The 26,630-nt window shown below is 44.9% G+C and overlaps 1 protein-coding gene across 3 annotated transcripts in view; it reads right to left on the bottom strand.

The window, feature by feature from the left end:
- The window catches only part of ABCG4 (ATP binding cassette subfamily G member 4), a 45,748-nt gene extending 19,861 nt beyond the window's left edge, over positions 1 to 25,887 (bottom strand). For 2 of the 3 annotated variants that reach the window (XR_011856414.1, XM_072155580.1), the window contains exons 1-4: positions 25,596 to 25,887; positions 22,632 to 22,899; positions 15,146 to 15,263; positions 179 to 311 (exon numbers count right to left, since the gene is read on the bottom strand). Coding sequence is in view for 2 of the 3 variants with exons in the window: in XM_072155580.1 (XP_072011681.1) it covers positions 179 to 311; positions 15,146 to 15,263; positions 22,632 to 22,857 (477 nt within the window). In the remaining variant the exon portion in view is untranslated. The remainder of the gene's footprint in view (positions 1 to 178; positions 312 to 15,145; positions 15,264 to 22,631; positions 22,900 to 25,595) is intronic. The other variant, XM_072155579.1, reaches the window with a different exon arrangement.
- Positions 25,888 to 26,630: the final 743 nt, after the last annotated feature.

The following is a 26,630-nucleotide window of genomic DNA, read 5'->3' as shown; positions in this document are numbered from 1 at the left end:
CTATCTGTATTAATCTAAGGGGTGGGGAGCACAGCTGAGGGTTCCTTTGGACCCATGCTCTCAAGTGCGAAAACTATAAAACCTTGTGGACTGCCAGGGTTAATTTTAAATTCAAATCTGATATTTAAAAATTTGACAATGTAAAAAATGTTGTAAATGGTAAAAAAAAACTTCTCACCATCATGGCTTCTTTAACAGTCAAGTGTGGCAGTAGCATGTCGTCCTGCATGATATAACATGACATCTTCCGGAAGGTCCGTAGCTCCCTCTGTTTTCCATTCACCAGAATCTCGCCAGTCATTCCACTGTCCCTATTATAAGATAAAATGGAATCATTCTGATATATCTCAAAGGTGATATATCTAATAAATATGTATAGTTTACAATAATTGGATATATAGCTTAAAGTGGTGTTATTTTGAAAATTGCTCGTATACAATGAGAAAAATTCTATGGCAAGTAAAAACACGTAACCATGTGATCGCACAGACAAACCTTATTGGATCTGAATGTACTAGTAAGGTACAACACAGGGATACAAAGTTAGTACTAGGATAAATCACAAGGGGATGTCTAAGGACAGTGAAAATATACAAATATACTGTGATGTCACAGTACAGGGATAATACACATAGTGATGTCACAGTACAGGGATAATACACACAGTGATGTCACAGTACAGAGATAATACACACAGGGATGTCACAGTACATGGATAATACACACAGTGATGTCACAGTACAGGGATAATACACACAGTGATGTCACAGGACAGGGATAATACACACAGTGGTGTCACAGTACAGGGATAATACACACAGTGATGTCACAGTACAGGGATAATACACACAGTGATGTCACAGTACAGAGATAATACACACAGAGATGTCACAGTACAAGAATAATACACACAGTGATGTCACAGTACAGAGATAACACACACAGTGATGTCACAGTACAAGGATAATACGCACAGTGATGTCACAGTACAGAGATAATACACACAGTGATGTCACAGTACAGGAATAATACACACAGTGATGTCACAGTACATGGATAATACACACAGTGATGTCACAGTACAGGAATAATGCAGACAGTGATGTCACAGTACAGGGATAATACACACAGTGATGTCACAGTACAGGAATAATGCAGACAGTGATGTCACAGTACAGGGATAATACACACAGTGATGTCACAGTACAGGGATAATACACACAGTGATGTCACAGTACAGGAATAATGCAGACAGTGATGTCACAGTACAGGGATAATACACACAGTAATGTCACAGTACAAGGATAACACAGTGATGTCACAGTACAGGGATGACACAGAGTGATGACACAGTACAGGGATAATACAAAGTGATAATCCCTCTGCTGGGCCCCCTACTGTGTCCCCGGCTGTGGTGCCCCCGGTGCATGTACGGGGACCCGAGCTTGGGCTGGGGGCAGCATTCCTCCTGCTGCGGGCTCTGGTGCGGCTCCGTAGAAGCCTGTGCACGCTCCCACACAAGCTCCCCTGTCTGCTTCCTGTGAGCTGGACACTTTCTGTCCGCCCCCTGCCACAGCCCTTCTGGTCCCTCAGCAAGCTGCCGTTGAACACATGGGGCTCACCATAGCACTGCTGCTTCATCTGAGAATGCCCCAAAGTTCTGTCCCCCCTGCAGAGGTAAGGCAAGATGACTTGTTATTGGAGTCGATTCCACCACTGATGGCATCGGCCACCGTTTCACGACCGTGACTCCTCCCACCGATGCTACTGTAACTGGTATCTTTTTACGGGAGCTTGGACGGGCCCCAGTGAAGAAGTGTGTTCTGAAATATTGTCTTCCCTAAAGCAGTTAGTTGAGAATTGCTGTCAGGGTCGGCATCAGGTTTCAGTAGGCCCATGGGCGACAGGGCCTCAGTGGGCCCCTTTGCAGTAAACTCACATGCCGACATAAAAAATTCAGAGACTAAAACAGTCCCCTGTTCCCTAAAATATGGCGAATCGAAACGTTGCAGTTTTTTCATGCCTGTGTAAATAAAGGTTTATCACCTTTTTCATCATATTGGATGCTGTGGCCTTTTCCTTTCTATTTTGGACTTTGGATCCTACACACTGAGCTGTGTGCATCACCCAATTTAATACCTGGTAATTTTTTGGTTGCTGTCTCTTGTCTGCTTTTCCTGTTTTTTTTATACCCTTTACACTCAGTGGTCAATTTCCATTCCGCAATAGATCACCCGGAGGTGTTACACAACAAAATTGCGAAGGAAGTGGCATTGGGTGGGATTGAGTGTCCTTTTGGACATCTGCCTTTCTCTAATTTGTGGGTATCCCAGCTTAGAGTTGAGCCAGAAAAGGAGTCCTCCATGTCTTGCTTACCTTTCAACGGGGCAGGCGCTTTGCTTCACAAGGCAGGCTCCAGGGCCCTTATGGCTAAGTCCAATATTGAAAAGGCTTTTCGCCTTTTGCCAGTGCACTCCGATTGCTATCATCTGCTGGTTTGCTTTTTAGAGGGCGAATATTATTATGTTCAATCCACATTTATTGGTGAAAATGAAAAACAACAGCTCCAAACAGAATTTTCAAAGCATGAAGGGTGGTCTCGCAGGACCCCAGCATTAAGATACATCCAATATCATATAGCGGCATGGTGGCAGACTGTGAGGTCACACTGAGGCAAAGATAATAATGTAACGTCCGCGGGGGTCCGCCCACCCTTTTCAGTGATAGAACGAGACAAAAATACAAACGGGGGACAGACAACACAAGACATAGACGAGTAAGACAGAGCGGGGTGGGGGTTCCAGGGTTAAGGGTGGCTTCATTCTATGGCCATATGCACTGAGCGTAACCGTACAGCCTAGTATTTTCAATACAGGGGTCCTGAAAGGTTACGATTTCAAGTAAAGACCTTATTATTCTAAGCAAAAAGATACTGAAAGGCAGGGGTTAGCTGGTATCCTTCGTATGTAACGGAGCTCCTGTATCCACCCCACAGCTGTGGGTGGGTGAGGGCTCTTCCAGTGTCGATGGATCACTGTCCTCGCCGTGAGAAAATGGCGAAGGAGTCCTTTTTTGATGGAGGAGATGGTGACGGCAACACTGAAAGGAGGGCGACCTGTGCGCTGAATTGTATAGTCTTACCAGACACTCTGCTATAGGTGTCTAATACCATCCGCCATTGCCACTGTATTGCCGAGCAGCTCCACCAAAGGTGAAGAATGGATCCCACCTCCGCACCGCACCTCCAGCAGAGTTCCAAAACTACTGGGTAGATCCTGTGGAGCGTGAGGGGGCACCTGTACCATCGTGATAAAATCTTATAAATCTAGAGTTAGATTCTGAGTTTACGTACGAAGCTAGCTGTTGATACTCCAGCCAGGACAGAGGAGTGTCCGGGTTAGAGGCTCGCAAAGTATCCCAGAAGGGTTGGGTATCTCCGGTCACCACCTGACCCATGCGGATATCTGTTTCCGCTACCCAACATAGGAATCTCCCTCTCCCCATCCCCGGGGGAAGGCTGGGTTGTTAAATAGTGGGGTGAGGGGGCCCTGCAGTCTGACCAGGGAGTCCCGAGAAACCAGTCTGTCCCATTCCTGGAAGAAGTATGGGGAGAAGAGAGAGTGTGTGAAGCTCTCTGGTCGTTGGGCCGGCCGCATCCATGGAATAGTGCGAATGTGGGCGAATATTATTATGAAACAAGTTTGCTGCTGGGCTGCTCAATTTCATGTCGTTATTTTGAATTGTTCAGTTCCTTCTTGGAATGGTTGGTACGATACGAGACAGGGCGTAATTCGGTTATACATTATTTGGATGACTTTCTTTTTAGTGGCCCCAAGGACAGTTCTGTCTGTTCATTTTTGTTAAAGACCTTTCAGTTTTTCATGCAGCGTTTTGGCGCCCCTTTGTCTGTATAGAGGGACCTTGTTCAGTGATTCACTCCCTAGGACAAGTTGAGCAAGCTCCTTGGCTTGGGTTCTTGTGCAGTTAAGAAGGTCACTTTAGGACCGACCTTCAGGTATGGAAGCATTTTCTTACTTTCTACAATGGCCTCTTGTTGAGGTTTCCAGTTCTGAGCTGTCACTGTTCACTGATGCAACAGTGTCCTTGGATTTTGGCACAATATTATCTTATCTTATTAGGGTCGGTGTGGTGTGCGGCAGCGATTTTATAGGAATTTGACCCTTTTAGAGTTGTTTCTAATTGTAGTTGCAGTGAAATTATGGGGTTCCCCCTCACCATACAGGGACCCTGCAGTACAGGTAAGTTACATACAAGAGGTCAGTGTCACTTTTAATTATATGTTCAGAATCAGCAATACATTAATGGCAGACACCGGATTCCTACCCTGACACTTACTGTACTAAATCAAAGGCTAGTTAAGGCCTTTGTTGTTGGTAGTTGCACCCAACTAGTCATCATACTGTACAGCTATTTAGCAGATTAACACCTTCCAGATCTTGTTTCTTTCATGAGCATCATGGTGGCATCATCCTGAAAATCATTTTTAAAGTGAGATGTAAATTGGATGTATAATGTGATGGAGGCAAACAGTTTAGCACGGAGGTCAATCGCTCCCCACCTCACAATGACCCCTTTCCCCTGAGGTAAGATGTCCTTGTATGGAATGTTCTGAGGTGGGGAGAGCTTGACTTCAGCACTGAGCTCTCCACCTCAATGAGGGAGATTTATCAGAAGTGTCTGAGGTAAAACTGTTCTAGTTGCCCATGGAAACCAATCAGAGCTCTTCTTTAGTTTTATAAACAGCTGTGGGAAAATGAAAGCTGAGCTCTGATTGGTTGTCATGGGCAGCTAGAACAGTTTTGCTCTTAGACACTTGTGATAAATCTCCCCCTATAACTATACACATCCGATTTAAATCTCACTTATATGTCGTTTTTTGAATAAGGCCACCAGTTTATTAGGTCCCTTTAAGAGTTATCCATGCTGTAGTTGAAGGTGACCGTAAGCAAGTCAGACCTGTTGGAAGCTGATGTCTCATGTCATACTGAAGTATATTTAGCTTTCCTGAAGGCACTGTCCATTTGAAATTACCTATATAATAACCTCATCCATGACTAAACAGTATTTTAGGAGTTAAAAATAACATTACTCATCCACATGTCTATATTTAGCCAGGCCTAACATGATGTAGATGGAGAAGGGATAAAAATTGATCCCCGCGCATAGTGACTGTGTGATTCTCCTAATATCTGAGGGTTACATTCTTCATTCAAAAGTTGTCCATTGAGCCTGCCAAGGGTTTATGGGTGAAGTTTTGCACCTTTTGGGCAAAACCAAGGATGTGCTGAAAAGGTTCTTCCTGGTTATGATTTAAAGGGGTCAGAACCTCGTTGACGTCCCAAATTATTGCACGTTGGGTTGTATAGGGCCGTCACCGTATCAGAACTGGACCCAGGAACAAGGATTGAAAGTATCCGGTCTCATACATCACCGGCATGGATGTCTAGTGCATCACTAAACTGGGAAAGATATCACCAGGATGTACCAATGGGAAGAAGGCAACTTTATAGAGGTAGGTAGATGCATTTGGGTAATGTTCTGTTACAAATCATTTGATCCTACAATTTATGTGCATGTTAGGGTATGTTTATACGATCGCTGAAGAATTACCAGGGAAAGATTCAGCCCGGCGTTCTGATGTAGATTTTAAGCAACAAACCCTACATATCGAATACCATTTGTTCTGATTTTGCTCGGAATATAGACCATTTTTTTCGCCCTCCCATTGATTTCAATGGCAGAGAGATTCTCCATTGGGAAAATCTTCTCCAAAATCTGCTGTGTGAATTTGACCTTGTACTACCCATTGTCCCAACAGTTAGCACACTTTCCCATTTTTCCCATGGGCTCATAAACACAGTTTTGTGGCCCAAACTGTCTTTTCTACACGTGAGTGGAGCTCACTCACCGATGATACACAGGCCGCAGAAAACTGGATTATGACAACTGCTTGTCATGTATTCATAAAACAACATTTCCATATTGCAGCCTCATCTACATTCAGAGTTTTGACTGTGGGGTGTTCCCCAGCACTGGTGACATGTTACGTTCTGAGGGAGATGAGCAAGAGGGCTTACTTTATCAGATTGAGCTCTCTGTTCTTCGAGAATCACATGGCGCTGAGAGAGTTCAGTAGGAACTGAGAGTTGACTGAGTTGTCTGCTGTGAGAAGGGAAGGGGTGTGACTGAGGGAGTTTAGCAGCAGGACTGAGGTGTCTGCTGTGAGAAGGGAAGGGGTGTGACTGAGGGAGTTGAGCAGCAGAACTAAGCTGTCTGCTGTGAGAAGGGAAGGGGTATGACTGAGGGAGTTTAGCAGCAGGACTGCGGTGTCTGCTGTGAGAAGGGAAAGGGTGTGACTGAGGGAGTTGAGTAGCAGGACTGAGGTGTCTGCTGTGAGAAGGGAAAGGATGTGACTGGGGGAGTTGAGCAGCAGGACTGAGGTGTCTGCTGTGAGAAGGGAAGGGGTATGACTGAGGGAGTTGAGCAGCAGGAATGAGGTGTCTGCTGTGAGAAGGGAAGGGGTGTGAATGAGGGAGTTTAGCAGCAGGAATGAGGTGTCTGCTGTGAGAAGGGAAAGGGTGTGACTAAGGAAGTTGAGTAGCAGGACTGAGGTGTCTGCTGTGAGAAGGGAAGGGGTATGACTGAGGGAGTTGAGCAGCAGGACTGAGGTGTCTGCTGTGAGAAGGGAAGGGGTGTGACTGGGGGAGTTGAGGTACAGGTCTTGCTAGAACTTGTAGCAAAGCCTGCTGCATGAGGAGAAAGAGGAGAATGAGTTTGAGTTGTAATTGGAGGGGCTTTAGTGAGAGAGGAATTGTGGAGCTGTGTTGTGTAAAGTCATACATAGAAACTTCCTGGCACAAAGCATAGGAAATTTTTAATAATGCAGCATATTGCAGAAAACTTTCAGCACTAACACCCACAATCGCTGCGTGCAGCATTTGAAATCCCGTTATTAAAAAAAGCGCCTAAACTCCACTTTTTTTGTTATTTGGCAACACATAAAAAATTTTACAAAAAGTGATGAAAAGATCTTACAGTCCCCAAAATGATAGCATCCTTACACAGTGTAAGGAGTCCTTAAAATGACTCCTTACACAGAATTTTTTTTTGTACTAATGGTTGTAATTTTTTAAAATCTATTAAAACACAATAAAACCTATACAATAAAAACTGTAAAACTGAGCTAACAAGCACATGGCAAAATGCATTTTCTTTGATAATTTTGAAAATTCTTTTCCTGCTTCCCAATACACGGCATGGGCTACTAAATATGACCACTAGGAAATACAATGTGTTATGCAGAAAACATACCCTTATGGAGCTCTATACAAGGAAAAATAAAAAAAGTTAGGGATTTTTGAATGTGGGGAGTGAAAAAGGGAAACACAAAAGCAATAAAAGTCGTTAAGGGGTGTTGTCACAAAGACAAGATTCTTAAATATACTCAGGATAACAAAATAACACATTCTCTAATTCGCTGTTATTAACAACAATACAGCATTTCACAGATATAAGTCCAACCTGTCTCTATCAGTCCTGGTGTTTACAACTTTGGTTGCCCCAGGATACAACCGTAAATCTTCTGACTATGATCATATTCTTCTCATTAATAGCTTCTCTTGTCTGCACACTGCAGTGCTCTCTGCCTCCTGCCCCTCCCCCTGCATTACAAGACCAGCTCAGATACAAGCACTTCCTGCCAACAAGCAGCAGTGTGCAAAGACTTACTCTACAAGCTACAGACAAGATAAGGTCTTTAGCCTAGGGTAAGAGGCATATAGCAGACCTGGCTCTGTGTGTGTTATAGGTAAGATAGCAGAGCTGAGAGTTTCATTGTGTTATATATCCATCTTATGACTCATGTGTCTCATCTCCCTTTTTCTATGTGTCAGATACTAGTAGAATGTTCAGAAGCTAAATAAAAGTTTAGATAAACCCTGTACTCTGATAATCTACGCACTTTGTCAGCACATAGCATCACATAGCACAGAGGGATCATGAAGTGTCTGCTTAGGGAATCTTACACTGACCATCACTGAGTAATAGGAGCTAAAAAAGCAATAAAACTGAGTAAAATAGTAAAGCAACTGGGTTAATAATGATCTTTATTGTGTAGACATCAATAGGGGATTAAAATTTGAGAACTTTTTTTCATGGGCAAAACTCTTTAAGGGGTTAGATGGCTGACAAATTTATTTGACCCCTTGTACTAATGAAGTTATTGTAGAATATTATAGGGCAGTGATGGCGAACCTTTTAGAGACAGAGTGCCCAAACTGCAACCCAAAACCTAATTACTTATCGCAAAGTGCCAGTACGGCAATTTAACCATAAAACTGACGGTTTACACAGGACTGTCTGAGCTCGGATTCCAGCAGTCCTATACACACCTGAAACACCACTTTTACACCATTTTACATCACATAAAAGAGTAATAAAAAGTTATCAAAAGGTCACGCAGTCCTCAAAATGGTAGCAATGAAAACAACGGCTTACTAAGCAAAGAAATCACACCTCCCTAGCTCCGTGCACTAAAGTTATTAGCGTCACAAGATGGCGAAACTATTTTCTTTTTTGTACACTGTTTTAATTATTGAAAAAGTATTAAAACACAATAAAACCTACAAATCTGGTATCACTGTGATTTTACCGAACCAAAGAATAAAGGAGACAAATAATTTGGAGCGAACAGCGAAAGTATTAAAATCTAGCTTCCCAGTACACGACATGGAATAATAAATGAGAAGTAAAATATGTTACGCAAAAAAATAAGCCCTCACACAGCTATATACAAATGCACATATAAATATATAATATAATATGTATATACATAAATACATACATAGAAATACATAAGTTACTTGTGCAACACCCTCGCCGATGCAATGGCGAGGTAGGGTTTGCGAATACGTCCCACCTGCATGTAATCACCTTACACTACATGGTCCTGATAGGACATAGTGGTATTGCAGTGGTGAATCCTGCCTGGCAAGGCAGGAGTTAAGTATTTTGTATAATGCCAGATGCTGTTATCCAATGATATGTGTTACATCCTGTGCTCTGTAAGCTGAGATGTGATTGGAGGAGCTGCCACCACTTGACCAAAGGAAGGTAATAAAACCTCTGGCCAGGAATGTTCTAGAAAAGTCTCTCTCAGGAGAGAGAAGAGAGGAGTTAGTGATTATTCTAGTGTGGAATCCTAGGAGAATCAGTGAGTGCGTGAGTAATCTCTGTCTAGCCCATACCAGAGCAGGAAGAGCCTAGCCCCTGCCTCTGAAGAGTGGAGTAATAGATTAGAGTTAGTGTAGTGAGGAAAAGGGGTATCATCTTACCTTTGAAGGTGATACCTGAAGCCCTACAGGACAAGCTGAAGCTTCCTACCAGGACACAGCTGCCTCCCAGCCTGCCCTCTACATCCAGGCTGGTGAACTATCTCCTGAGGCTCCCTCCAACTCACATCTCAGCACTCCATCTACCTGTTAAAGGCACGTTTGCTGCGGTTCCTGCGGTTCAAATAAAGAACTGTAAGTTGTTTTCTTCAACTTCTGTCTCCGTCTGGTCCCTGCTACTACGACTACCCTCATCACCGGCACCCTGTCCATCACCCAGAGACTCACACTCGGGACATTAAGGGGTTGCCCCAGGGAGATCCGCTATAGCAGCCTCTCCCTCATCTTTTCTTGCCAACACCACCCTGCGGGAGACCTGCCAGGCTGTAGGACAGCCCTCCGGTTCCCCCGTACCAAGCACCGTGACCATAGCGTGCTTAGGCCGCAACCGCCAGCCACTCCGGTACCGCGGGCCCCGGCTGTCTCCAGGCCTCACCTCAAGGGCTAGGCCCCGGTGGGGGATGTTGCAAGTGGCGTCACGAACAGGATATATACTTCTGTGCCTTATCCTGGCACTAAAGACTGTACTTTATTAAGAAAATGACTGTGCTGCCTAACCCTGCTGCCATCCGGGTTTAGGCCCAAGTATTTGTGTGTTTCTACATTGAACTTTATACTGCTGCCACGTGCTGTCGAGCGCCGCTCCAGCACTCAAGAGGTTAATTCCTGCAAGGACTGTGTCAGCTCTGCTACATCCGGCGCTGCTGCGCCTGAAGCATTTACCTCAGAGGCGTGTGGCGCAGCAAGTATTTCCAGCCCGCCAAATCCTCACTGGCGGGAACTCCAGAGGCGTCACTAGGCTCCGCCCCCTGCGCGAGTGGCGCGAAGTACCGTAGAGGAGGAGCAGGAGGCAGGTACGTTTTTCTGACACCGAAGTACTTACCACCGAGGAAGATGCAGAGTAACCCCTGAAGGGCTGTAGCCCGCTTCAGGTACTGTACTATGTACATATTGTATATTTCTGTCCTTACCCCAAAGAGCCAGAGACTTTCCTGAGACTCTCACCCCTATTTATCTCAGTCAAGAGACATACCTTGAACTGATTATTGTCATGTACTATGATAGCACCTCTTCCTCTGCCACAGCAGAGATTTCTTCAAAGGACTCTGTCCCTCTCAAAAAAAAAAAAAAAGAGGAGACCCTTTGCTTCTTCATTGCACTTTTCCCCCACATCAAGGGCTGTACCCAGAAGATGGACTTTGTCATTAGAGACCTTCTGAGAGACTTTTGCCAGATACTACAAGGGAAAAGTGGCCATTGACTACTATTTTGCACTTAATGCCTTCCTTTTAGGTACGGACATTCTGTTTGCACTTTTTATGCCTTTCCTTTGCAGGAAAAGAGACATTTACTACCGTGCTACCCTGAGTAGCCTATCCACCTCTGTAACGTTTGTAACGTTCAAGATGTGTACCCATTGGGCTCCTAAGCCAATGTGAATTAACCTGTTTGCACACTGTCATATATGCCAGTAGTCTGCATTAACCCTTTCATAGGCTTTTCAGGTTGTAGTGTGGCTGTGTCGGACCGTCTCTATGTAGTACAATGTTTTATTGTGTCACATATGCCAATGTATGCATATATACACTATATAATTGCCGCCAGGGAAGAAGTGTTGATAAAACAAATATACAGGCCTTGGTGCAAGGAGTGGATTACAGGACATGACACCACACCTTTCCTACTGTACAGTTCGGTTTAATGGCGTCAGCGACCAACTGTCATACAGCTACATGTTTTTGTCTCAGTCCGACACCAACCCAGGTGCCTGTCTCCAGGACCATGGGCGGTTTGTCCCTACACCTCACATAGCCTGCACTTCCCAGAAGTGCCCTTAGCCCCCTCTGTGCCCCAAACCATCGGTAGTCGAGCCGAGGGCGGCTCTTTCAATTGCCCCCGGGGTATGCAACACCCTCGCCGATGCAATGGCGAGGTAGGGTTTGCGAATACGTCCCACCTGCATGTAATCACCTTACACTACATGGTCCTGATAGGACATAGTGGTATTGCAGTGGTGAATCCTGCCTGGCAAGGCAGGAGTTAAGTATTTTGTATAATGCCAGATGCTGTTATCCAATGATATGTGTTACATCCTGTGCTCTGTAAGCTGAGATGTGATTGGAGGAGCTGCCACCACCTGACCAAAGGAAGGTAATAAAACCTCTGGCCAGGAATGTTCTAGAAAAGTCTCTCTCAGGAGAGAGAAGAGAGGAGTTAGTGATTATTCTAGTGTGGAATCCTAGGAGAATCAGTGAGTGCGTGAGTAATCTCTGTCTAGCCCATACCAGAGCAGGAAGAGCCTAGCCCCTGCCTCTGAAGAGTGGAGTAATAGATTAGAGTTAGTGTAGTGAGGAAAAGGGGTATCATCTTACCTTTGAAGGTGATACCTGAAGCCCTACAGGACAAGCTGAAGCTTCCTACCAGGACACAGCTGCCTCCCAGCCTGCCCTCTACATCCAGGCTGGTGAACTATCTCCTGAGGCTCCCTCCAACTCACATCTCAGCACTCCATCTACCTGTTAAAGGCACGTTTGCTGCGGTTCCTGCGGTTCAAATAAAGAACTGTAAGTTGTTTTCTTCAACTTCTGTCTCCGTCTGGTCCCTGCTACTACGACTACCCTCATCACCGGCACCCTGTCCATCACCCAGAGACTCACACTCGGGACATTAAGGGGTTGCCCCAGGGAGATCCGCTATAGCAGCCTCTCCCTCATCTTTTCTTGCCAACACCACCCTGCGGGAGACCTGCCAGGCTGTAGGACAGCCCTCCGGTTCCCCCGTACCAAGCACCGTGACCATAGCGTGCTTAGGCCGCAACCGCCAGCCACTCCGGTACCGCGGGCCCCGGCTGTCTCCAGGCCTCACCTCAAGGGCTAGGCCCCGGTGGGGGATGTTGCACTTGCTCTTTGGTTGTCCAAGGTGGCGGCCATGCTGGCGGGCAGAAGTTCAGGTGTCTGTTGTTCCAGGGTGGGGGGGTCCGTAGGGTAGATGGGCAGAGGGTGGGCGGCCAGAGCTAGGGCTGGGGGGTAATGCAGCATCTGGAGTTCGGGGCAGTGGGGTTATGAGGCATGAGTTCCAGTGGAGGGGATGATGGGGGGCAGTGACCGGAGTTGAGGGGGGAGGGGGGTTGCGATAGCTGGCGCAGTTTGTGCCGTGAGTTTCGGGCCGGTTGCGGGCGGAGTTTTAGGGGAGGGGCGGAAGCGGGCAGGAAATCATCCTTCCTGCTGATCTATTATGCATCCATGGATGCCCTGAAAAAAAAAAAATTAACTCACCTCTGACTGCGCGTTCCTCTGGCTGATCACTGCAGCGCACATGGAGTAAGGCACCCAGCGCTGACAGCTTAATGACATCATTACGCTGCCAGCGCTGGGACGCTTACCATCCTGTGCGCTGCTGTGATCAGACAGCGCCCTGCTCTGTCATGGCTGTTAGCAGTATCGGAGCGCAGCTGAGTTGGGACAGTGGTTGTTCGCGCCTGGCAGTGGTTGGGAGGATGGGGGGTACGCATGCCATAGGTTCGCCACCGCTGTTATAGGGTTTATTATACCTGTTGACAATGAGTCTCTTTGTCTGCAGCTCTGCTTTTTTATGTTTTTTTTTGTTCCATTATTTATTTTTTCCTTTGCTGTTTTAGTCATTTAGTATTGCTTTTTTTGTTATTTTTTTCCGTTTTAAAATGTTATTTATCTAAATAGGTTGTCTAAGGGTACATTCAGACAGCTGTCTGGGGGTATGTATATGGGTGGCACCACATGTGTGGCACCATTCCGCTCTGCACACAGAGAATAGATATAGCATGCTCTATGGAGGGGGGAGGGGTCACCTCTTCCTTCTCTCCAGGGCACAGTGGTATACCCGCCCGTCTGCGGCCAGGTGGGCATACGGCTATTTGAATGTACCCTAAAGCTTTTATTCCCTCAAGTCTTTTAACTTTCAGTTAAGGATGCTTTGAATCACAGACCGTGTGGTGCACCTTGCAACATTTTTTTGGGTGCACATTATTCATGCTGCAGAATTGTGGCGCACGTCAGTAACAAATGTCGTGCATAGTCCCTATAGGTGCACATTTTTTCTGTCTTGCCGCAACACAAAACTGGTGTACACACTTTATAAATACATGTGCAAGCAGTTTGCATGTTCTTTTCAGTGCAAATTCAGACGAAAAACTGGGGCAGACGCTTCAATAAATGTGGGCCACTGTGTGCAATTATGTATCTATTTTGTAATTATTTAAAATATTTAATGTGCTCTTTATATTAATGTATATCTTAAATGTATCTTCACCCGAGTTAATGCAGGCTGTTCATTGGCTTGCTCCCTGGAACCTTCCAGAGGCTGAGACCTAGAATCTATAAATATAGGCTCAGTCATGGAGTCTTTGTCCTTAGGTCTCCATTTTGAGATTATTCCGAAGGGCTCATCATTGGTACATTGTCCAACCTGGCTTCCAGGAGATTGATCTAGCCCAGCTGACCAGTGGTCCAGGACTGAGATACTTCATTGTACTCCCTATAGCAATGAGATCTCCTGCACTGGATAAGCCAGGATCCATTGTCACCTACACTCAGAGAGCCACAGGGACTACCTTATTACCTTCTTTATTCACCCTGCTGGCCATGACGGGTGTGGATAAGGTCTACAATGGGATTTAACACCTCAAGGATGCAGGAGCAGAAGCTCTCCAAGGACCAGACGGCAAACTGCTCAAGCGCCCATTTACCATTATAAGTCATCTTTATGGGGATGAACTTCAGCGCATTTCTTAAAATGAGATGGTGAGAACCCATCTGGGAGTAAAACATCTTTATAGACCTTCTTTCCTATGAACTCAGAGTCCCTATGATTTGTGATAATGTCATGGTGATAATTCTTTTTGACATATAATACAAGTGTTGAACCAAAACACCCATATGATAATGCCAAGACCATAACAACACCAGCAAATAAAATAAAACATAAATATTCACCCCTAACGAAAAAAATGCATTAAAGATAATCAATATGTCCAAGATCTGATAGAAAACTGCATCTCATCCAGCCAGTGGCGTAACTAGGAGAGACAGGGCCCCCTAGCAGGCTACTGCTTGGGGCCCCCCTTCCCACTTAAAAAATATAAATATTAGTATACTCACACATGCGAGTTACAATCACATATAAATACACTCATGTGCATATACACATACATACAGTGCCATATGCAACATACTCACATACAGAGTATACAGACACCATATACACATCACAGATACTGCATATATACGTCACAGTATATGTTATATACATTTTGTGCTGGACAGTTGAATTACAATATAGATATAATGGTGCACATCCTTTATTCTTTATTGTGTCAGGTCGGATGACGGGGCCCCCTGACACTGTGGGCCCCATAGCGGCTGCTCTGGCTGCTACCGCTGCAGTTACACCCCTGTGTCTAGCAAAGAATAAGTCACCATACACACACAATGACACAACATTGTCGAAAATTTGTAAAACATAAAAATATTTTACATATAGTATGCTATCACCACAATCGTAATAAACACAAAAACAAGTGGTATTTGTTTCCCATCATCCGATCAAAAAAATTACAGCTATAAAAAAAATTAAAAGAATTGAAAACAAAACCTATAAGAAAGAATTTATATAAAATAATATGTGGTAATAATACCGCCCCTATCTTTAGCTAGCATTGAGCACTTATATCCCCCACATGGTGCCATTGATCTTCTTACCTGTATCCAGCCAGAATGTTCATTAATGTGGATTTTCCGGCACCAGAAGGCCCCATAATCCCAATCAGTTCTCGGTTGCAGAACATGCCGGACAAGCATTTGAGGAGCGTCTTGTAACCTAAAAGGTCAGTACAAGGATGTGTAAGTAAGTTTTAATTGAGCTTTAAACTATAGATCTGCCTGACTGGAGATCAATACAGAACACACATCAAGATATTAATGGGATGTGTGTCCATCACAACCTTTTCTATATGGATATTTTCCACGTGCCCTCTTCATCCTGTGTGTGGCCTCCTCAGACCACGGGAAATCACTTCCGTTTTCCAGGGGACTTCACTTCCTATGATACGTCTTGGTTCATGGAGGCCCTTCTCTGCAGGCCCAAAATTCAAATGTATTGGAGTGTGGTGGTAACCAGTAGCCAAAGTGTGATAAGTATATGTTTTTTTTCCCCCATCCGTCCCCATATTCCTGGAAACCCTTTTTAGGTTGCTATCGGTCACAGTCCCTCCATTCCTTCTGCTTACCATTCTAAGATTAGTCATCTGGTCCTGGTGGGCAGCATCCTACCATGGCCGGTTTTAGACAAAGTGGGGCCCTGGGCAAAACTAGAAGTGGGGCCCCAAAATAACACTATTTTATGAGCAGTCAGTCAGTAAGAGGCTCCTTTAGCACTGCACAATAATAACACTTTGTAGTTACACACAGTAGTAGGTAAGTATCTGTCATATGGGACTGTAGGAGAATGTTATAGGAGAGACAGATAATAGGGAGATGGAGGATAGAAGATAAATATGAAAGATTATAGAGATTTATAGATAGATGATAGATTTATAGAAATATGAAGTAGATTATATATAGATAATAGATAGATATGTAAGATAAATAGATAGATACAATAGAAGAGAGATTGAAGATTGATTAAAAGATATGAGATAGATAGATATGATAGATAATATATAGGAGATAGATATGAGATAGATAGATGATAGATAGATAGATAGATAGATATGAGATAGATAGATAGATAGATATAAGTTAGGAGATAGATTTATAGATAAATAGACAAAAAGCTAGATAGATGGTTTGATTTAAATGGTTAGGCAAATTATAGGAGATATATAACTAGACAGATAGATGATAGATGTATAGACAGAAGATAGATGATAAGCATCTTCACTCGGGCATTCAACCAAGGGGTATCAATAAGCAATACTTACTCTGCCCACAAAAATGGGCAGGGGCCCCCTTTAGGTTAGGGGGCCCTGGGTGAATGCCCAGTTTGCCTCCCCCTAAAGCCATCCCTGCATTCCACTCACCCCCTGCTACTCTGAAGTTTGACATGGTCACCCACCAATTAGCTGTTTTACATTGCAGATGAAGCAAAGCATATGACAGGTCCATACGATGTAGCCAAATTCTGGCACCATCTGTAGGCATAGAGCTGTTTGTCAGATGTGCAGGAGTTAGCGCACCACAGTTCACCTTTTATTTACCTATCCTAAGTCATCATTTAAAACACTGTATTCTTTTCATTGATCATGGACCTGTTAAAGAAAACCTGCCATTTAAATTAACCCACCCAAAATTGTGAATTAGATTACTCACCGGTAATTCTATTTCCGTTAGTCCACCATGACGGCCCAACCTGGAGGATGCCCCTTGACCTCTGCAGGGACAGGAAGAAGAGAGGTTAAATGCTCCCCCCCTTGCATCCTCCCGCCAGTGATTACAAAATAACCATGCTGAGGAAGATACAACCAGATTTATTTAGTATGTTTGCTCCACATACAAAGGAAAATTATCTGGAAATAATAATACAAAGAAAGGAAGAAATCCAGCTGGGGGGGAAAATATATAGGCCGTCATGGTGGACTAACGGAAATAGAATTACCGGTGAGTAATCTAATTCACAATTTCCGCTTCGTCCCCCATGACGGCCCAACCTGGAGACTTACAAAATTAGTAAGCTTTTTTAGGGAGGGATTACAGCCTGTAACACCTTGCGTCCAAAAGATAGATCTTTTGACAAGTGCAAGTCCAGCCTATAATGCTTGGAGAATGTAGTGGATGAAGACCACGTTGCAGCTCTGCAAATCTGATCTAGTGACGCTCCTCTTCTTTCCGCCCAAGATGTGGACATAGCCCTGGTCGAGTGAGCTCGGATTCCTGCTGGTATCGGGCTTTTCTGTAGGTCGTAACATGAGGCAATTGCCAGTCTCAGCCATCTTGCAATAGTCGCCTTCGACGCCTTCCTCCCCTTATTTTTCCCATCCAAAGAACTCCATTCGCGTTCTCTTGCCGAAGAAGGGTTCTCACAGAAGGAGGGTAGGATAATCTCCTGATTCATATGAAAGTCGGAAACCACCTTGGGAACAAAATTTGGATCCAACATCAACACAATTCTATCATCTAGAATTTTCATGTAGGGTTCCCTAATCGATATAGCCTGAAGTTCACCTAACCTTCTAGCAGAAGTGATGGCTATCAGGAAAACTGTCTTAAGTGTCAGGTTTTTAACACTGGAGGAATCAATAGGTTCAAATGGTTCCTTCATTAAGGCATTCAAAACTAGAGTTAAGTCCCATGCTGATGATTTTTTAACAGTCTGAGGCTTTAACCTAGAGGCAGCTTTAATAAATCTTTTGACCCACCTGTGCTCGATGAGAGGCTGGTCGAAGAAGGCACTAAGCGCCGACACCTGGACCTTCAGGGTGCTGGTAGACAAACCCAACTCCAAACCCTTTTGAAGAAATTCAAGCACCTTCAGGGTCTTGATGACTTCAGATGAGAGTCCCTGAGAGCTTAAGAAGCTGGATTCAGGATCCAGGCAGACAGCTGTAATTTCCCTGGGTTTGGATGATGGATTGGACCCTGATGTAGTAGGTCCTCTGATAGCGGAAGAATGACTGGATTCTCTGGTGACATCTTCTTCAAGAGTGGGTACCAGCTTTTCTTCGGCCAGTTCGGGCAGATGAAGATGGCTCTGGTATTTTCCTGAAATATTTTCCTCAGGACCCTGGCGATCAGGGGAATTGGGGGGAAGGCGTAGACTAGTGGAATGTCCCAGGGGTGAGAGAAGGCGTCCAGCCGTTCCCTGTTCTCCCCTTTTTCCAGAGAAAAATAATGCAGGCATTTGGTATTCTCCCTTGTTGCGAACAAGTCCACTAGAGGATAACCCCACAAAGATGTTAGCCGCTGGAAGATCTCCTCCTTGAGGCTCCACTCGTTTGGTAGGATCTTTCTTCTGCTTAGAAAGTCCGCCCTTGAATTCTCCGTGCCTTTTAGATGAGTGGCAGATATTGACAGAGTGTGTTGTTCTGCCCACAAAAATATTTTCCGAGCTAGGGTACTCAGGAGAGGAGACCTGGTTCCTCCTTGTCTTTTTATGTAGGAGACCGTAGTTGTATTGTCTGATAGAATTAGGAGGTGTTGGTGGGCAAGAAGAGGAGTGTTCGCGCTGAGTGCTTCCCATACTGCTTGCAACTCTCGGAAATTTGAGGACCTTCTTGTAATCTCCTCTGTCCAGGTACCCTGGGAAATTTGCTGAGGCATCACTGCCCCCCAGCCCCTCTGGCTCGCGTCTGTCTGGATTGGGATGTAAGGGCTGTTTGACCAGAAGATCCCTTTCCTCAGATTTCCGTCTTCCAACCACCATAGCAGGTCCTCCTTGACGGCAGGTGGGATTGGGATTTTCCTGTCCAGATCCTCCTGTTTTCTGTTCCAGGATCTTAAGATCCATCCCTGGAGTATTCTGGAATGGGCCTGACACCAGGCTACCGAGGAGATGCAGGCTGTTAGAGAGCCCAGAATCTTCATAGCTTCTCTGATAGAGATCACTGATTTTCTCCTGAACCTTGTTATCAGATCCTTGATGTGGTCTCCCTTGTCCTGTGGAAGGAACGACATTTGGTAAACTGAGTTCAGGTTTACACCCAGGAATTTCCTCACAGTAGCTGGGGAAAGTTCTGACTTCTGGTAGTTTACTATCCATCCCAGTCTTTTTAAGGTTTCTAGGGTGAGATCTCTGGAGAAGAGTAAGCTCCCCCTGTCTTGGCCAACAATGAGTAGGTCGTCTAGGTACGGGACGATCAGTACGTCCTGTAGTCTGAGAGACGCCACCACCTCTGCCATCACCTTTGTAAAGGTCCTTGGTGCAGATGATATTCCGAAGGGGAGTGCACAGAATTGAAAGTGTAGTGTAGCACCCTCTGGAGACAAGACAGAAAACCTTAAAAACCTTTGTGAGAAATGGTGTATAGGGATGTGATAATATGCATCCTTTAAGTCTATAGTGCACATTAATGCATCTTGGTGAATAATGTGTGTGGCTGATCTTACCGACTCCATCCTGAATTTCCGGTAGACGATAAACTCGTTGAGACCTCTCAGGTTGATGATTAGTCGGTTTGTGCCGTTCGGTTTCTTTACCAAAAAAAGAGAAGAGTAAAAACCGGATTTCTCTTGATCCTGTGGAACAGGTATAATCACTCCAGAAGACAAAAGAGAAGTTACTTCTTGCCATATTAAACTGTGGGATGTAAGTGACATGGAAGGTGAAGTTGGCATATATTTCGTAGGGGGAAGTCTGAGGAATTCGATGTTGTAACCATGCAGTAATATATCTAAGACCCAGGGATTTGAAGTGACCTTTGTCCATTCTCCTCTGAATCTTAGCAACCTTCCCCCTACTATGGCATCATTGTTTTTTGTTTCTATTAGGGTCTGTTGGGGTGGAGAACAGAAACCCTCTCCCTTTACCCCCTTTCGGGTAGCTCCAGCGTCCCCTTTTCCCTTTATCCTTGTAGGAATCCCTTTTGAAGTCTCGAAAGGGCTGCTTCTTGGGTATCGATCTCTCAGGAAAGCCCTTTTTCTTATCTGATGCTCTCTCAAGTATAGCATCCAACTCTGGGCCAAACACAAACTCCCCTGAGAAGGGAAGACTGCACAGTTTTGCCTTGGATCTGATGTCCCCGTTCCACTGTTTTAGCCACAGCGCCCGTCGGGTAGAGTTAGTAAGTGCTCCCTCCTTTGAAGCGAAACGAATTCCCTCGGCAGCAGAATCTGCGAGGAAGGCTGTAGCAGATTTCAGCAAAGGAAAGTTCTCCAAGATTGTTGATCTCGGAGTCCCTTCCTTGATGTGGGATTCCAACTCATTCAGCCAGTACAGCAAGTTCCTTGCGACTGAGGTGGAAGCCAAGTTAGTTTTCAGACTGAGCATGGAGGTCTCCCAGGCCTTTCTCAACAGGGAGTCAGACTTCCTGTCCATAGGGTCCTTTAATTGGGCCGCGTCCTCAAAAGGAAGGTCGGTCTTCTTTACTATTTTGGTAACTTGCACATCCATCTTTGGACAAGTGTCCCATACTTTAGACTCCTCGGGCTCAAAAACAAGTCTCTTTTTAAAGTTTTTGGACACGATAACCCTTTTTTCTGGCTCTTGCCACTCCTCAGAAACCAGCTCCTTTAACGTGTCATTCAGGGGAAACACCCTCTGGCGTTTTGCCTTCAATCCCCCAAATAGTTCCTCCTCCTTAGATCTAGGGGGAAGAATCTCCTCGATTTCCAAGGTCTGTCTAATTGCTTTTAAGAGACCATCGAGTTCCTCGAACTGAAACAGATGACGTGAATCTTCTGTTTTTTGTGAGTCCGCAGGATCATCTTCTTCTACGTATGAGCATGAGGGAGCTTCAGAATCATCCCCCCCCTCAGATATAGAAGAATCCGGCTCCACTCTAGGTTTTTTACACGGTGGAGGCCTGGACGTAGCAGCGGCCACTGAAGAGCTTATTTTCTCCTCGATAAACCCCTTTAATTCGTCTAAGAAGGATGTCTTTTCCTCTCTCATAAAATTGTCGATGCAAGACTTGCAAATCGGCTTTTTGTATGAGTCGGACATAGAGTGGGCACACATGTTGCACTTTCTAAGCCGGCTTTTCTCGGGTTTTTCAGACCTGCTCGTCTTATCCCCTTTATCCTCCTTGCCTTTCGTTTTAGACCCTTGGTCTTTCTCCTGAAAGGGCAAGCGGAGGATAATAAATGACCCGCTATTTTACACACAGTAAAAAACCCAAACCTGCACAAAATCCCACTTACAGAAACCGGAGGATGCAGGAAGGTAGGGTCTGCCTCGTCAGCCATCATAAAAGCCGTGGAAGCGCACAGGAAAATTCAGAAATACACAGCACAGGAAACCAGCACCGCAGCGTCACACACAGATCTTAGACCTGAGATCAGCGTGACTACCTGCTCCAGGTGACCTTAAATACCTTAATGGGGAGCCCATCCCCCTGTAGACTTCGCCTGCGCCGTGCTCCCGTTCCCAGGGATGCATTGCGGTCCTGTGAGCCGCCACTTCCGGTCGCGACCGGAAGTCGTCATCGGACCTCGAGGACGCCGGGAATTGTAGTTTTTTCGGCCGCCGCGCGCTCACACACGGATCGCGGAGCGGCGGCCAGGACGAACGGACTGGAAGGGCGGCGAAAGGGAGGACACAAGGCCGACCGAACGCCCCAGCCCGCCGGGATTTAGCCAGCCAGGACTACCCGTAAGTTTTACTTCGTCCCCCCCCCCCCTGGAGGAGAGAGGGCACCTCTCTTGTCCTGCCTCGGCAGGGACAGGAAGAACACTGGCGGGAGGATGCAAGGGGGGGAGCATTTAACCTCTCTTCTTCCTGTCCCTGCAGAGGTCAAGGGGCATCCTCCAGGTTGGGCCGTCATGGGGGACGAAGCGGAAATAAATATTTCAGAAAAAAGTTTTTAAAAAATTATTAACCCCTTTCTGACCAGATCTTAAAAGGCTTTACTAACTGGAGCATTTCTAACAATTGTTTATATTGATTGGTTTAACTTTTTAGTTATTTTGTGCAATACCGTATTTTTTTTGTGACACTTAGGAATAGTTACAAATAAAAAAAGTTATAGGACCTTTCTTTTAATTTTTCGTTTTCTTGTTAAAGTTCCAAAAACTGGAGAAAAATATAAATATATATTTTTTGTAATGTATAGTGCTGCTGCTCTCATGATAAGTGAGGGAGCAGAAGGAAACTGCAGCTATGTCTACAAATTGCGAACCCGCACTCGCTCATAGCTTATGTCAGTGGGCGGTCTGGGAAGAGTTAAAAAGCATTACCCTTATCCGTAAATGGATCCTTTCCATGGACGCAATGTTAAAAAAATCAGTTTGCAAACTTCTATACCTGAGGGGAGTTCCATAATATTAAGAGAGTCCTGCATATAACATTTTTACCTCCTTGTTCCTCCTTGACAGGTCTCACTGCCAGGACATGCTGCTGTATGGAACTAAGACGTAGGGACCGTCTGCCAATATTCAACTACAGACAGAACTACAGTTCTGTTAAGTTGTTATTCGGGAAAGAAAATTCTGCGGCAAATGTTTAACACAAGATCCTGGAACTAAGCCACAGAAAAAACTGGTTTCCATCTTCCGTGACCTTGTTCTGGATATGGTCATTGCTCCCATCACTCACCTCTCTTCCGCCAGCATGGTCCTTCCCTTACAGAATAGGACAAGTCCTTGAATTCTATGTCCACAGATGAGCGCTTTGGAAGATGGCAGAAGCGTCTGGCATCAGTTATGTGATTTTCCACCTTCTTCAGGTGGGTGGCGAGGATAGTCGTGTCCTGTAGGTGCTGGCAGTTGTCATCCTCGGTTGTGTTTGGGTCCTGAACTGTTGAAGGCGCCTTCTCAGCCATATGTAAGCCGGGCGGGTGGCTGGATCCCCCACTACTTCCGTTCTGAAATCATCAAAGAAAATGCAACTTTTCACATATGATGGATGAACACATAAGGATCTTTTCACAATTCTCGGCTTCAATGCTGCAACACAGTGCATTGTGGTCCGGCAGTGCAGTATAATACTCATCATTTTCCAGATACACAACAAGATTGAGCAGTCTGGCTTATTAATTTTTGATGGTGATGTACTTAGCGCTGTTATAAAGCAATGTGCATAAATTATCAGTGTTTACATTGGCATCCAGTTAATAGTAATATGCATGTATAGTGTACAGGAGAGACAAAGCATAATAGCACAATTTTGTGTGAATGTGGACCTATACTTTTAGAAACCCTTGATATGAAACCCTTAATAATAATTTAAGGCCATTATATGACTTGTACTCTGCATTTATTTGGGGGGTTTCCCCTGAGATGGAGACTAGCTGCTATGCTGTCTCCTATATCCAGCACAAGAGGAACACAAGTGCTGCTTTATATGTAATAGTAACAACATTATGATAACATATGTCCAACCTCAAAGCTGAGACCCGTGGTTACCTGTAGTTAGACCAGTGATTGGCCGCTGTGAGGCCAGTGATTGTCAGCAGCAAAGGCAGTGATTGGCTGCAGTGAGGCCAGTGATTGGCTGCTGCAAAGGTAGTGATTGGCTGCAGTGAGGCCAGTGATTGTCAGCAGCAAAGGCAGTGATTGGCTGCAGTGAGGCCCATACAGCCATGACCATGTATCAGAACACATAGAACCCTCCCACCGATCAGCTGTTCTCTATGTCTGTGATTCTAAAAAGTGACACATATTCCAATTCTGTGGCCACAATGTTTAAGAGAATGTTCTATATTTAGGTAGCATGTTATAGAGCAAGAGGAGCTGAGCAGATTGTACATAGTGTCCTATCTGCAAACATCATGTTATAGAGCAGGAGGAGCAGAGCAGATTGTATATAGCGTCCTATCTGCAGGCAGCATGTTATAGAGCAGGAGGAGCTGAGCAGATTGTATATAGTGTCCTATCTGCAAACATCATGTTATAGAGCAGGGGGAGCTAAGCAGATTGTTCATAGTGTCCTATCTGCAGGCAGCATGTTATAGAGCAGGAGGAGCTGAGCAGATTGTATATAGTGTCCTATCTGCAAACATCATTTTATAGAGCAGGAGGAGCTAAGCAGATTGTTCATAGTGTCCTATCTGCAGGCAGCATGTTATAGAGCAGAAGGAGCTGAACAGATTGTACATGGTGTCCTATCTGCAAAATCATGTTATAGAGCAAGATGAGTTGAGCAGATTGTACATAGTGTCCTATCTACAGGCAACATGTTATAGAGCAGGAGGAGCTGAGCAGATTGTACATAAGGTCCTATATGCAAAATCATGTTATAGAGCAGGAGGAGCTGAGCAAATTGTACATAATGTCCTATCTACAGGCAGCATGTTATAAAGCAGGAGGATCTGAGCAGATTGTACATATGCAGGCAGCATGTTATAGAGAAGGAGGAGCTGCGAAGATTGTACATAGTGTCCTATCTGCAGGTAGCATGTTATAGAACAGGAGGAGCTGAGCAGATTGTACATAGTGTCCTATATGCAGGTAGCGTGCTATAGAGCAAGATGAGCTGAGTTAATTCATTTCAAGTTTTAGAGGTCAAGTGGTCCTACTCCTGACTGACAATCCTACAGATAAAGCTGTCATTCACTAACTATGGCCACCCCTGGACTCCTAAACCCCGAGTCAGCAGAGACTTCAATCAATAACCTACAAACCTTATTGATTATGGAGAACAGCGCTATATATCAATGTGCTCAGCTCCTGCTGCTCTATAACATTGAGCGCCTGTTTAATGTGACAGCTTTCCTGTATTGCTGATTCTAGACATGAGATAAGCAGCTAAGATATGACTATATTTCTGGAGTATCATCCATTACAAGGCCAGAATCCTCCCCCCCCCCCCCCCTTCATTATTCCGAGTTTATGACTTGATCACGTGATCACTGTTACATTTGGAGATATATGGAGTGGTAACACGTAAACTGGGTCACAAACATCAGCATCACTTCATATTCACCTCTCCTATTCCTATCCCGCTATTATACATCACATATATCTGCCCCTTATACATTTCCATACATCCTCTGGGCCCCCAAACCACTCCTATATCCAAAAGTTTTTTTTTGTTATTTCCTTTATATTTAAAATGTAATAAAAATGTGCTAATGTATAATATAACATCTAATAAAATACAAAAAAGACAATAACAATAAAACATACAAACATACACAAAAAATATACAGGAAAATTACTGCAGCGGTTGATGGGTTAAGTATTCAGGCGACCGGATTTACTAGGTTTTTATCATCCTGTGAATGAACGTGGTGTTTTACGGGTTCCGGTGCTGCCCCCGGCCCCCTATTTTGGGAGTATCTTTCCATATTTCCCGCAGATCAGTTTGTCTGCACCATCTCTACACCTCCCCCAGGTCCCACCCATGTTATATGTTCTTCGTGGAAGATTTTTAAAAAAAAAAAAAAACCATTGGATTCCGGTTGTATTCCGGCCATGGCTATCCGGCATCTCTCCAGCTAAGACCCTGCACTGATAATGATTGCTATCCCCCCCTCCTCCCCTATATAGCAGCAGCAGCAGCGCTGACAATGTCCCACTATGCAGATGACACACAGACATGAATAACAAAGGGTCTCACCTTCAGATTTGGGGGGGGAGGTCAATGAGTCCCCTGTATCTCTCTCCTCCGGCTGCAGTTAGAGTTTGCACCCACCCTGTGGGAATTAGGGGGAAGGGAAGAGTGAAGACACAAAATAGCAAGGAGAGAGCAGCGGGAAGCCATAGCCTTGCAGAAACATTTGCCCACCCATATTTATTATTGGGAAATTCAGAGGGGTCCCACTGATTGTTTGTGCTGATGCTGATCTTCAGGGCTCAGACATGTACTCTGTAGGCTGGTCCTGATGCAGATCCATCATCTGGCAGGCAGCAGAGAGGCTGGGCTTCTACACTGCTCCTCTTAAAGGGACAGTTCCACTTCCACAAGCAAGTACTGGCCGGTCTGTATATGGTTACACAGTACAGGCAGTACCCGGGTTATGTACTAGATCAGTTCTGCAGGTTTGTTGTGTGTAAGTCGGAACTGTATATTTTACAATTTTGACTCCTGACAATTTTTTTGGTCTCTGTGACAATTGGATTTTAAAATTGTTGGGTTGTCATAAGAACCAGGACTAACACTAAAGCTTCATTACAGACACCTGTGATATCTGTTACAGCTGATTATTGCAGCCTAGGACTAAAGTACAATAAATTACCAATATCCAGAGGTCCGTATGTAACTAGGGGTCGTCTGAAAGTCAGGTGTTCTTAAGTAGGGGACCGCCTGTATACACTATATTCACTTATATATAAGGAAGGAGCAGAACATGAGTGATACATTGGGGCACATTTACTAAGGGTCCGCGAACCGCGATTCTGTCGGGTTCCCCCGAATTTTTCCATTTTGTGCTGAATTGCCTTGGGTTTTTGACACACGCAATCGGATTGTGGCACATCGGCGCGGGCTTTCACGCGCACAAATCGGGGGGCGTGGCCGTCGGACAACCCGACTGATTTGGATTGAGCGCAGGATTTAAAATTCAAATTGTGTCGCAAGACAATGCACTCAAGTACACCAGGAAGAAGAAGGTGAACTCCGGCGGATCTGAGCGGGGAAGCAACACATGCAGGA

The sequence above is a fragment of the Engystomops pustulosus genome, chromosome 6 (assembly GCF_040894005.1).
Source record: "Engystomops pustulosus chromosome 6, aEngPut4.maternal, whole genome shotgun sequence".
Lineage (NCBI taxonomy): Eukaryota > Metazoa > Chordata > Amphibia > Anura > Leptodactylidae > Engystomops > Engystomops pustulosus.
The sequence above is the reverse complement of the archived record's forward strand: the minus strand, read 5'-3'. Positions and strand labels throughout refer to the sequence as shown.